Below are 14,263 nucleotides of genomic sequence, written 5' to 3' on the forward strand. Positions count from 1 at the left end.
ATAGAATTGAGAAATAGAATTGAATGTAATTCAGTCTTGGTGACAGGTTTGTTATGAATGTTGGGAGATTTTCTTAGTGTATGCAGCAATGATGCACTGCTAACAGAGCCTAAGATGTGGGCCTATTGACAGAGGGTTCACAAGCCAGGCACTAACAATTGTACTTTGTGGATGCAATGATGAAAAGGAACTTGTTGGAGGTTTCATGCTACCAAAACGGCAGGCAGCATGAAACACAATCCCGACACACTATGATTTACTCTGGGCGTTTCAGCAAGATCATAGTTTTAAAAAGTTGCTAGAAAGAGGGCAAGTAGTCATTGGAGCAGATCCCGGCAGCTGCTTTTCATCCTTCCCACCCTTAGAGACCCATCTCTCCCTATATGTGTATAAAGGAAAGGCACGGCTCTCAGGGTTGGCAGGGCGAGAAGCAACAGTTAGGTTCACCTCCAGTGACTATTTTCCTTCTTCCCGATATAAGTTTTTAAAACACTGTTTTCTCTAAAATAAGAGTTTCAGAATAAATCATTAGTATGTAGGGATCACGCTTCCTCCTATTTTCACGCTGAATGTCGTTCAGACAGCATGACACTGCCGACAGCTTCCCTTTCATTCCCACGCGTTTTCAGTACAAGTCGGAAACCTCTGGGAAAGATGAGATACTGTCGATGTCAGAATAAGAATGCACGGTAATCTGTACACACTTACCTATGGTACATCTCATTAGTCTTCTCATATGTGGGATTGATGGGGTCCTCATAGCCCACTTCTGCTGCACGACTCCTTTCTTGCTGCATATAAGCTCCTCTTACAAGTTTAGCACCAAAAAGCCAGCCCTCTCGCCGAGACAGCTCGACATCAGCAGTCACATTGTCATATGCTTCCTGCAAAAGAGGACACATGCTTTTAGCATTCTCTAGCTTCTAACGCTGTCAGTTTAAAGAAGTCAATTACTATGTACTATATTTGTATTGATTGATCAACACATTTGCACTTTAACTAAAAAACGTTTCACCAAGCCGGGCGTAACCATTTTCATGTCCCGAATTTGTTGGTGTGGATGTGAGAAGAGGAACTGTTACCTATTATATTTCACTTGATATTACAGTGGCAGGTTTATATAAGCACACATCTAGCACTACAGTATCCTGTTATTGCGGATATTACTTTGGATCACTCAGTACCGCTGGTATGTGAGGAGGAAAAAAATAGAATTTGGTCTCGGAGAAATGATCAATTTTTCCATCCACACAGTCAATGGATTTTGCTTCATTTATTAGATATTACATCTGTGCTGCAGGTTGTCTCCAAGGTTCCAGTATTCAGAATGGGGGCCTTGCCTATTGGATTGAGAGCTGGCAGCGATATCTAATAAACCAAGCGAAACCCAGTGAATGAATAAATGGAAGAATTGATCATCTAATAGTGAGGCCTAATTGCATTTTTCTCTACAAAACAGGAGGCAGGTTTAAAATTCACCGAGGAATATAAGGCGATGTAATCCTTGTATATGCGTCTTATAACTTCCAGGAAAACCTTGTTGTTTTGCAGAGCAGTAATGGTCATTGATATGCATCCGCTCACCTTTAAGTAGCACTGGTATGTGTTGAAGATAATGGGATTGTCCTTATTAAATTTACGTTGCATTTCTAATGTCAAGCGGCTGATTGCGGGTTGGAAATAGGTCTGCTCCGCATCGACCATCAGCCGAACACCTGTTTCTAAGGCTTTCTAAAAAGAAAAGAAGTAATGTAAAGTAAAGGCAGTAAAAGGTACATATCAGTCATAAAGCATATGAAAAACAAGTTCAGTAAGAACATTGAAACAATCGCTATTCCCTATATTGTCATATGCTTTGCTGTCACCATCTCATCACAATCATATTGGATCACATCCATGAATAAAGAAAATGTTTAACTGCTCAAGACAAAATGACCTGATGGAACAACATAACAAATACCTGTGGTGGATGAAAACAGTTGGAGGTTTTTGATAGCCTCACTTATTTTTATTGGCCACATATATATATTGATCATAAATATAAATACACTGTTTGGCCATGAAATGTTCTAACACACCCAATCATGAAATTCAGCAATAAACAATAAATGTACAAAAATATGCAAAACTTTATTAGAAGAAATACAAATACATATTAAACTTATAAATGCATAAGCACAGTGCACAGGACTGAAGAAATGCAGGGGGTGTAGGCAATAACACTGGAATAAAGCAGATCCAAGCGCATAGAAATAGTCATATAAGATATAGGATGTGTCGCTGAGGGTACATATAAACCCTGATCAGAGCAATCCGAACAATAAACATGCACAAGAAAGGAAAAAGAAATAGTAAGCCAATGTAGAGCCTCTGGTTCTTCCGCCATCTTCTTTGGTATCTACTGTTCCGGGAAGAGACTTGGAGCATGGGCGGAGCTTTGTGACGTGACACACAGAAGCAGCTAACCTAAGCTCCGCCCAAGCTCCAGGTCGGCCCCGAAACAGAAGATACCAAAAAAGATAGCGGGAGAACCAGAGCATGGAATGGTACCAGGTAAGTATCGTTGTCATCAATGTCACCTGCACTACCTGTTTGTACTGACAGGTTAGTGCAGATCCCACTGATGACAGATTTCCTTTAAGGTTATGAGGATATATATATATATATATATATATATATATATATATATACACACACATATACACACACACACACACACACACACACAGAAACAAACCCCTTCCCCAATGCTAGTAAAATCCTTGTCTAAGCATTTTAAAAATGAGACACTATTGTCTTTTGGCAACTTAGTGATTTTACAACAAGTTATCTGTGTTTTTTCACAAGGCCTCTTTCACATGATGCAACATCTGCACCACAATTCCCATAGCAAATGGTTAAAACCAGTGAACCATCCACAATAACAAGCAGCACCGTCCGCAGCTTAACCTCCATCAGTGAGACATCTACTCCAATGTCAGCCCAATCGTGTTGCGGGCAAAGGTCCGAGGTCCCATTTCATAGGAAACTTAAGCAGCGATCATGTTGTAATTAGACAATTAATCTCGTCCTTCTTTGTGAAGGACACAATAAAGCACACACACTTAAGTAGTCCATTTTTAAGATGCTGTAAATGTCTCCATGTCTGCTGATAACTTATCGCACCTTCAAGTAGCTGATATTGTTTTTCATCAAAGTTCAAGAGAATGTGTTTGTTTGCATTTCATTATGAACGATTACATTTCAGCATCAATGCATTTATTTAAATTAGTGCTTATTAAGGGATTTCAAAGACTTCCTGATCTAGCTGACATTTCTAAGGGCTGTTTCTACCCTTTTAGATGTGTAAAATATAGTGGCATTGATTTACTGCACCATCTGAGCCACGTTTACTGCTCATCTTGGTAAGACTGCTTCTAAATATTAATGAGGCCAGAAGAGTCATTCAGTGCCAGCTCTTGTCCAACAAGGAGACTTCAGACGTTGGCTGATCTTATACAAACAGCCATATAAATGATTAGTGTATATGTATATATATATATATATATATATATATATATATATATATATAGTCATTCAGTGCCAGCTCTTGTCCAACAAGGAGACTTCAGACGTTGGCTGTTCTAATACAAACAGCCATATAAATGATTAGTGTATATATATATATATATATATATATATATATATATATATATATAGTCATTCAGTGCCAGCTCTTGTCCAACAAGGAGACTTCAGACGTTGGCTGTTCTAATACAAACAGCCATATAAATGATTAGTGTATATATATGTATATGTATATATATATATATATATATATATATATATATATATATATATATTAGTGTCATTCAGTGCCAGCTCTTGTCCAACAAGGAGACTTCAGACGTTGGCTGTTCTAATACAAACAGCCATATAGATGATTAGTGTATATATATGTATATGTATATATATATATATATATATATATATATATATATATATATATATTAGTGTCATTCAGTGCCAGCTCTTGTCCAACAAGGAGACTTCAGACGTTGGCTGTTCTAATACAAACAGCCATATAAATGATTAGTGTATATATATGTATATGTATATATATATATATATATATATATATATATATATTAGTGTCATTCAGTGCCAGCTCTTGTCCAACAAGGAGACTTCAGACGTTGGCTGATCTAATACAAACAGCCATATAAATGATTAGTGTATATATATATATATATATATATATATATATATATATATATATATATTAGTGTCATTCAGTGCCAGCTCTTGTCCAACAAGGAGACTTCAGACGTTGGCTGATCTAATACAAACAGCCATATAAATGATTGGTGTGTATATATATTATATACATATATACACACACACACACACACCTATATATTAGATTAATACCAATGTACCAATAAGTATTACACTACTATAGTTGCTAGTTATAACCATTTAAAGAAAAACAGTACAAAGATATTATTTTGGAGTAGTTTTCGCTCAGCTGTCTTTTTAATGGAATGTAATAAATAATAAACTTAATAAAATTATACACCAGACCTTCAGCACTGCTTATCCTAGAGAACAAAGTGGCTGAATTATACATAATTGAAACAAATTTCAAACATTATTGTTCTTAGAAATCACTAATTGCACCTTTCCCAAACAAACAATTTATATTGCAAAACCACTCTTGACCACACGGTTTGCTGTTCATGAATCATAAGTTACTTGGGTCCCAATGAATTCCATTCAGATACATGTAACATGTGCCACCTAGTGGTAGAAATATACACTAACAAGGAAAGAGCGAGTACTAAAGTCCTCTGTACTGCATTTGGTCCTAAAGAGGGGCCAGTCCCAATAATAATGCGTGTGCATGAAAGGATCACAGCATAACCAGAAATCCAGATAAAGTCATTATTATTATTATTATTTCTTTTTTTTACTTAATCATATAGCGCAACATGGTACTCTACATGGTGAAGTATAATAAAAGCAGTAATTATATGTTATAAACCTCTTGCTAAGATGTGATGTATGGATAGTGTGTATAAATGTGATCCAGTGTTTTACATATGTAGGTAAAGGGGATTATCATTTTAACTAATACTGGGAAATTTAACAGAATGCATTGGGTGCCTAAACGCCAAGAATGAAGGGGTGGTGGTGCCTCTTATCTTTGATTCTTCTCAGTTCTCTCTAGCTGATCCAAATAGATCTCATACATCTTTTGTATTCAGCTCTTAAAGAAAAGCCAATGACCGTTTAAGGGCACAGGGTCAGCAGTGTCCCAGACCCTCCCTTATAGTGATCAGTAATGATGTCCTTGCATTGAGCCCCCACTGATCACAAATTCCCCCTTGTCTCCATGATATCATTACATGGTAGCTTCATAGTTACTTGAGATAAGAAAAAAGACATTTGTCAGTGTCAACTTTTCGGAGTTAGTTGAAAGGACAGTGCCCCATTACAGTGATAACTTTTCTTGGCTCACTTCACAAACACTCTTTATTTGACAGCTAATATGGTGCAATATTCTGCTATAACTACTTACAGCTGTGGAACACAAATAACACTTCACAGTGTTGGCCCTGTAACAATGGCGCACATGGGGGTTCAGCAGCAGGTGAATGCACGCTTGATTTACTCCTTGCACCCAGATTTATTTTAACAGTAAAATTGTAAGCAGACAACCCCTTTAAAAGACCACACTATGGCATGTTTCACCTGGTCGTAATACACATTTTTGAATCTGTACTATTGCCACAACTCCTGGCCTGACCGTGGAAGTGATGGCACAAGAAATGCAGCCAGGCTGGGACTTGTGTGAGTAATTTGGACATGTAAACTGTGTTAAAGGGGTACTCCACTGGAAAAAAAATATTTTATATTAACTTGTGCCAGAAAGTTTAACAGATTTGTAAGTTACTTCTATTTAAAGCAAAACTGTCAGCCAGTTCACCCATACTAAACCCAATTTACTTGGTGATCGTGTGGGTGAACTGGAGTCCATAAAGCGTTCACTTACTTGAGTGTGTGCCCTGGCCTCTGAGTTCTCCCCCGCTAAAGTTCCGTTTGTCCTCTCTGTAGTAGCGCTTTGAAGGCGGTCCCCCGGCGTCAATATTTCTTTGGGTCCCGGAGGAAGGGGACTAAGCCCTCCCCCGTGGTTTGCATATTCATTTTCTTCACATGCCCCATGGGGCGCATCGATCTTTCTGCAGAGCGCATGTGCTTGAAGATTTGACGCAGTTCTCACGTCCTGATGAACTGAGAGTTGTGCATCCCCGGAGAGCGCTCTGTTCACTGCAACTGTGCATGCGCCAGGCCCTCACTACTCCCGACTTCTGTAGCAAGGGCCCGGCGCACGCGCAGTTACACTGCAGAGCGCTCACCGGGGATGTACAGCTCTCAGTTCATCAGGACGTGAGAGCTGCGGAAAATCTTCAAGCGCATGCGCTCTGCAGACAGCACTGCGCTTCAGGGGCATGTGAAGAAAATGAGTATGTAAACCACGGGGGCAGGCTTAGGCCCCTTCCTTCGGGATCCAAAGAAATATGGACGCAGGGGACCGCCTTCAAAGCGCTACTACAGACAGGACAAACAGAACTAATTGGCCAGGGCACACAATAAAGTAAATGACTCCTCGTTGGACTCCAGTTTACCCACACTATCACCCAGTATATTTATTTGGATTTAGTGTGGTGAACTGCCTGACAGTTTTCCTTTAAAAATCTTAATCCTTCCAGTACTTATCAGCTGCTGTATGCTCCACAGGATGCTCTTTTCTTTTAAAATTTTCTTTCTGTCTGACCACAGTGCTCTCTGCTGACACCTCAGTCCATGTCACGAACTCTTCAGTGCAGGATAGGTTTGCTATGGGGATTTGCTCCTACTCTGGACAGTTCCTAAAATAGACAGAGGTGTCAGCAGAGAACACTGTGGTCAGACATAAAGGAAATATAAAAAGAAAAGAACTTCCTGTGGAGCATACGGCAGCTGATAAGTACTAGAAGGATTAAGATTATTTTTATAGAAGTCATTTACATATCCATTTAGCTTTCTGGCACCAGTTGATTTCAAAAAAGAAAAAAAAAATGTTTTCCAGCAGGGTATCCCTTTAACTCCATCAACTCTGAGCATCGTGATTTTACAGGTTAGGGATCCATATTCTAGCCATGTGGCTTCATATACAGATCCCATAAGCGTACCATCTACTACACTACACAGCAAGTAAGATACAATATTCACGTACGTGATAGACTGCAACATTTTTCGGCAGAAATACATGAATAGATTTGACTCATAGGAGGGACTTTCTCATTAGTGCACATTTGTTGTGTAGTGTGAAATTTGCTGTACATGTGCGCGGTTTTACCAGCTGATGCACACAATTTATGTCGCGCACGTCACTTGTGTAAATTTGCACAATTGACAGAAAGCCCCTCGATAAGGCAAATAAGGGTGAAAATCTCAAAACACATGCTCTGAAATCATCATCTAATTTTGCGCTGTTTTTATGTTGTCTGTGCTGGCTTTGTTTATTTCTCTTGTGTGTTCTTCCAGGTGGTGTGGATAGGAAATGGTTGGTGTGCTGAATATATCACTTGCACAAATGTCATTTTTAGTGCAAATGTACACCAGGGACTAGCTGGCGTAGAAATGTGTGTAAGCTTTTTACTATTTGTTATACTATCCAGGGGCTTCCTGTCATTTGCAAAAATTTATGAAGTATTGGGTGCAGCATATTACATTTTGTGCAGCAACTCTGAAAAACCACACACTTTGTGCAGCAGGTTTTGCATTGTGCAAATATTGGTACTAATGAGAAATTCCTTCCACATTCTCACACCAGTTGGTCACTGAACTACATTTGCACAAATTCTGTGCAAAACAATCTTTGCTCAAGTGAAATTTAAAAACTGAGCACATAATTTTGCAGGGGGACGTCAGTTAAAGGGGTACTCCACCCCTAGACATCTTATCCCCTATCCAAAAGGGGGTCCCCGCCACTGGGGACCCCCGCATTGTACCATGCGGCACCCACCTGTAACGGCTTCTGGAACCGCTGGAGGCCCTCAGGCTAATACCATCCCGACCACGGGGACGTAAGATAGTGACGTCACGACTCCGCCCTTGTGTGATGTCACACCCCGCCCCCTCAATGCAAGTCTATGGGAGGGGGCATGGCAGCTTTCACGCCCCCTCCCATAGACTTGCATTAAGGGGGCGGGTGTGATGTCACACGGGGCGGAGTCGTGATGTCACGATCTTACGTCACCGTGGTCGCGATGGTATTAGCCTGAGGGCCTCCAGCGGTTCCGGAAGCCGTTACAGGTGGGTGCCGCATGCTATATTGTGGGGGTCCCCCTTTGGATAGGGGATAAGATGTCTAGGGGTGGAGTACCCCTTTAATAAATTCCCTTTACTGTGTTTTTCCAGATCATAATACCACAACTTTGGTTCTTTACTCACTATAAAATATAGTAAACTTACAGCTCTACAGGTCAAGGTCGCAGGACAGGTTTGTGAACTCCAGTAAACTAAAAAGTCCTTCAATACAAATCCATTGGCCAGACTTCATTAATGTAGTACCAAGACATCTCCACCACCAGAGAGCTGTCCCTTACATCTATTTCTAGTCTTCCACACTGTTTTAATCATCGCCATTTCCCTCCTTTGTGATGTGTTATAAATTTTAACCTGACACGTACGGAGAGATATATACAATGTGTCAAGCAAACAGTATAGAAATACATTCCTGACCTTTGCGAGAACATCCATTCTCTGTAACATTCTCTTCATCTGCCGATCCTCTTCTTCAGTAAACCTGGTCAAGAGGGGCTCTATCTGACCGCTCTGGGGGAGGGGAAAGCAAAAAATTATATATACATGTGAAATAGAATATCTAGCACTGCTGATACAGAACCATTTACAACTATAAAATACTTCTCCTTACTTTTAACTTTTTCAAACATATTACTGTATTCTCTACAGAGCCCGGGAAACATAAATATGTCATTGTAGAAATGGTTTGTCAGTTCAATTTATTCAGCCGCTGCAAATGTATTCAGGTGTGAATAAAATTCTGCCTAATTTATGCAAATACATCCCTAAGGGCCCGCTACAAATCAACACAAAAATGAGTTTATTCTCCCTTACAACTTAACTACTTGGCCTTTATTGCATATAAAGAGAGAGTATGGACAAATAAGTTTATTTATACACTGTTCAAAAAATAAAGGGAACACTTAAACAACACAATGTAACTCCAAGTCAATCACACTTCTGTGAAATCACATTGTCCACTCAGGAAGCAACACTGATTGACAATCAATTTCACATGTTGTTGTGCAAATGGAACAGACAACAGGTGGAAATTATAGACAATTAGCAATACACCCCCAATAAAGGAGTGCTTCTGCAGGTGGTGAATACAGACCCCTTCTCAGTTCCTATGCTTCCTTACTGATGTTTTGGTCACTTTTGAATGCTGGTGGTGAATTAATTCTAGTGGTAGCCTGAGACGGAGTCTACAACCCACACAAGTGGCTCAGGTAGTGCAGCTCGATGCGAGCTGTGGCAAGAAGGTTTGCTGTGTCTGTCAGCGTAGTGTCCAGAGCATAAAGGTGCTATCAGGAGACAGGCCAGTACATCTGGAGACGTGAAGGAGGCTGTAGGAGGGCAACAATGCAGCAGCAGGACCGTTACCTCCTCCTTTGTGCAAGGAGGAGCAGGAGGAGCACTGCCAGAGCCCTGCAAAATAACCTCCAGCAGGCCATAAATGTGCATGTGCCCACTCAAACAGTCAGAAACAGACTCCATGAGGGTGGTATGAGGGCCTGACGTCCACAGGTGGGCATTTGCCATGTTGGCAATTTGCCAGAGAACACCAAGATTGGCAAATTCACCACTGGCGCCCTGTGCTCTTCGCAGATTAAAACAGGTTCACAATAAGCACATGTGTCAGACGTGACAGAGTCTGGAGACGCTGTGGAGAACATTCTGCGGCCTGCAACATCCTCCAGCATGACCGGTTTGGCGGTGGGTCAGTAATGGTGTGGGGTGGCATTTCTTTTTTTTGGGGGGGGGGGGCGCACAGCCCTCCATGTGCTTGCCAGAGGTAGCCTGACTGCCATTAGGTACCGAGATTAGATCCTCAGACCCCTTGTGAGACCATATGCTAGTGCGGTTGGCCCTGGGTTCCTCCTAATGCAAGACAATGCTAGACCTCATGTGGCTGGAGTGTGTTAGCAGTTCCTGGAAGAGGAAAGTATTGATGCTATGGACTGCCCCGCCCGTTCCCCAGACCTGAATCCGATTGAGCACATCTGGGACATCATGTCTCGATCCATCCACAAACGCCACGTTGCACCACAGACTGTCCAGGAGTTGGCAGATGCTTTAGTCCAGGTCTGGAAGGACATCCCTCAGGAGACCATCCACCACCTCATCAGGAACATGCCCAGGCATTGTAGGGAGGTTATACGGGCACATGGAGGCCACACACACTACTGTGCCCCATTTTCAATTGTTTTAAGGACATTACATCAAAGTTGGATCAGCCTGTAGTGTGGTTTTCCACTTTGATTTTGAGTGTGACTCCACATCCAGACCTCCATGGGTTAATAAATTTGATTTCCATTGATCCTTTTTGTGTGATTTTGTCATCGCACATTCAACTATGTAAAGATGAAAGTATTTCATACGATTAGTTCATTCATTCAGATCTAGGATGTGCTATCTTAGTGTTCCCTTTATTTTTGAGCAGTGTAGTTCAGTCCTCGTTGATAGTGAAGTGGCATCTCTGTGAATATTAGAATATCTTCCAGAAATGCAGTAGGCAACATTGTTAGTGGAAATAATAAGGTGTACAAGACACACATTAAAAGTGTCAAATGGAAAATTAAAACGTTATCAATTTATACTTCTATTACCAGGAGAATAGAGGCGATGTGCTATTAAATTCTACCGGCATGCTATAAAAAAGAAAATACTGCCGTAACTAGCTGAAAGAAACAGAGTCAAAGAACCGAGGTCTGGAGGAGATGTAGATGCCATGCAATAAGCCCGGTGTCAGGTCAGCTTGACGATTCATGATGGAATCATCATCAAGATATCATGAAGATGAATGACAAGCACGAGGGTCAACAGGCGCAGAACACAAGCACTCAAGCCTTCAAGCTGTGTGCTCAGTGGAAACCTTCGTAGGTCTCTGAAGGGCCAGACGGTGGCACAGTTTCATTACATATTGCAGAACGGAGCTGGAAACTTGTTCATTCCTTTAGCATCCTGATAATAAGCCCAAGCCAAGAATTTCACACATCGTGCAGGTGGCAAATCCCATAAGATTTTCCCCTTATATCACGCTCTACTACATTTTGTTAGAACTGTGCCCCAAAAATTTGAAGAATATAGCTCTGAAGCTGCAGAAGAAAACATAAGAAAGGCTGGTGGGGTAGAGAATAGCCATCCATATACTGCTGTGAACTCCTTTAGAAAAGCAGAGGAATTTATAATAAAGGAAACATATGTAAAACAATATACAGTATTAACAAGGCTCCCGCATCACGAAGGGGTGGGGGGTCAGAGAAAGCTGACAAGTGCTTGCTACTGTATAGAAGCAGAAAAGCTAAACACCAACAAATGGGAATTTTAGGTGTAAAGCAGAATAGACATGTAGGAAACATTTCACATAATCTGTATTCGGTGTTATATTTCTCACACCACAGCTCCAGAATATAACACGTACAGCTGTACAGATATATATTGGAAAGACTGTGTCCATTTGGGAGCGTCAGGATTATTTCTCATAACGCTTGCAGAAGAATATGGAAGAAAGGATGGAATGACACTTGTTAATCTTTTCATCATGCTTGTGTTTTATTATGTGGGTCAATAGGAAAGGGAAAATAAATGGAGCTGTCACAATAAATCAATGATGACATGCACAACATAAAGGCTGTTGCAATACATTACAGTTCGGTATTGTCTTTTCTGATAATGCTACTAGCAGAAAAAAACAAAAACAGCTAACTACGAGATGCCTAGTACTCCAGTTTAGGAGCTGGTCGGGTGCAGTACATACTATGGAATGTCACCAGACTGCAACTATGCCAAATCACTAGACATATGTGAACCTGGCCTAACAGATTTTATTTATTTTTTTACACTTGTAAAATGTAATTATATATATATATATATATACACACACCGTCACACACACACACACACACACACACACACACACACACACACACACACACACAACCCCTGAACATGGCCAGTTTTAGTCTGGATCTGGGCAAAATTAAAAAAGTGTGGCCCATTGGTTGCACACTTAAAGCCCTCCCCACCTTTTAACACTAGCCCTGCCCCTGAACAATATGCAGTAGGTCTACGAATGGTTGTGTTTGGCCATAAAACAGGAATTTGCAACTTGTACTTGTTGCATATTGTATGTGTAATTTGTAATTCTCAGGCTCCTTTTCAACAAAATACATAAAAAAAATAATAATAATCTGATGTAGAATAAACAACATATTCATCATTGCTAACTATAACATACATAATAATAATAGTAATAAAAATACTATTATTAGAAATATAATACTACTAAGTAGTAAATGCATACCTGTAAGTTTGGCACTAGAAGTAGTTTGGAAAGCTTGGTTCTGTTGTCAATTAAACTGTTCCAATCCAGCAGATCCATGGTCCTAGACAAGAAAACATTAGGATACATGTTTTAAAGAGTGCACCTCAAAATATAATACAAAATGATAGGCTCTGCTCACATGGACCTCAAAAGTTCATTTTTTTTTTTTTGTAGGAGCAATAATAGGTAAAATAGATCTGCTATGATCTGTTTTGTAACAGATCCTAATGGATACAATTGACTTATGGATCCATTGGTTTTCCATATAAAGTTATTCTGGTTGCAGGAAAGATTGCGGGGGTTCCCAGCGGAGGGGTAGCAAGGAGTAGAAAAATAGTAATTTTTTTTTCCAAATACAGCACCACATCTGTCCTCAGGTTGTGTGTGGTATTACAACTTGTCCCCATTCACTATTTTGGGCAGATATTCTCAGTGCAGTGACCCTCCCCCTCCACCAAAAACCATTGGTGCTAGGACCATGCAGACCTGCACCATTGATGGCAATGCCATCCACATGGATGTCCACCAAAAGAATGAACATGCTTGGTGGGTCAGTATTTTTATCCAAAACCAAGAGTGGGACTAAAACACAGAAAAAGGTGCAAATCTTTCCATTATAGTTTTTTCTGTGCTGTTTCCCCTACTGGTTTGGGATAAAAATTACTAATCAAAATACTATTTATGTGTCAATTCTAATTATGAATTCTACTATTTGTTTGTGAATTCATTGGGTCAGTAAAGCAAGTCCTTGTGTCCACTATAGAAACAAATGCACCTTTTAATAGAATGTCTATGGTTTGAAGTGATATTTCCGAGAATTTGCTGTACATTTCCAACAACAGTTTTATACAATACAGTATTATTGTATCAAATAATGTTTTATGCTTCTCATTCATTGTCATAGGGTAACATTTACATATGCTCATAAGGATGTTCATTACCCTGTCAATAAAGACATCCATGCACGTGTACTAAAAGCGGTGTACAAGAACAAGCCTGAGAACAAGTCATAGCCTATCAAATATAGAGGAAGAATGGAAGGGTGGAACCTTAAAGGGGTACTCCGCTGCTAGACATCTTATCTGATAACAGGCGTCCCACTGCCACTGCCGTACCTCCCCCCCCCCCCCCCCCCCGGCGATCTAAACAAATGCTGGGTTTCTTCGGCAGTGGTCATGACGTCATGGCCACACCCCCTCTATTCATGTCTATGGGAGGGGGCATGTCGGCCAACACGCCCCCTCCCATAGACATGTATAGAGGGCGCAGGGCCTTGACGTCACGATCACGGCCTCCAGCTCTGAGCGTTCTGAACAAAATGTTTCGAAAGCTGGAGCACAGTAGTACCCCTTTAAAGGGCAATGACTACTTTCGCAAACTTCTCAAATGTTATAGCGATGTGTTGGAACCAATGGCGGGCAGCAGCACTGAGCTGAAGGGTGTGTCTCTATTTCTGTTCAGTTCTCTTAAGAAAGCCATATATAGACAGTCTCATAGCCTTTCTATAACATTATGTACATTGGTTTTGTTGCTCTTCAAGGAGAGCTGAATGGGCAAAGGAATGGGTGAGTACTGCTGCCCTGTCACTCCATTTTTGCTACTGAC

At 40.6% G+C, this 14,263-nt stretch overlaps 1 protein-coding gene and 1 long non-coding RNA gene across 3 annotated transcripts in view; one reads left to right on the forward strand and one right to left on the reverse strand.

Annotated features, from left to right (window-relative positions):
• Positions 1–14,263, forward strand: part of LOC130281947 (uncharacterized) — an 87,082-nt gene that overhangs the window by 42,604 nt on the left and 30,215 nt on the right. The window lies entirely within an intron of this gene.
• The window catches only part of PRODH (proline dehydrogenase 1), a 125,385-nt gene that overhangs the window by 13,671 nt on the left and 97,451 nt on the right, over positions 1–14,263 (reverse strand). Inside the window, exons 8-11 of the mRNA XM_056529716.1 lie at positions 12,638–12,719; positions 8,770–8,862; positions 1,585–1,731; positions 709–884 (exon numbers count right to left, since the gene is read on the reverse strand). Coding sequence (XP_056385691.1) covers positions 709–884; positions 1,585–1,731; positions 8,770–8,862; positions 12,638–12,719 — 498 coding nt within the window. The remainder of the gene's footprint in view (positions 1–708; positions 885–1,584; positions 1,732–8,769; positions 8,863–12,637; positions 12,720–14,263) is intronic.

The sequence above is a fragment of the Hyla sarda genome, chromosome 1 (assembly GCF_029499605.1).
Source record: "Hyla sarda isolate aHylSar1 chromosome 1, aHylSar1.hap1, whole genome shotgun sequence".
Taxonomy (NCBI): domain Eukaryota; kingdom Metazoa; phylum Chordata; class Amphibia; order Anura; family Hylidae; genus Hyla; species Hyla sarda.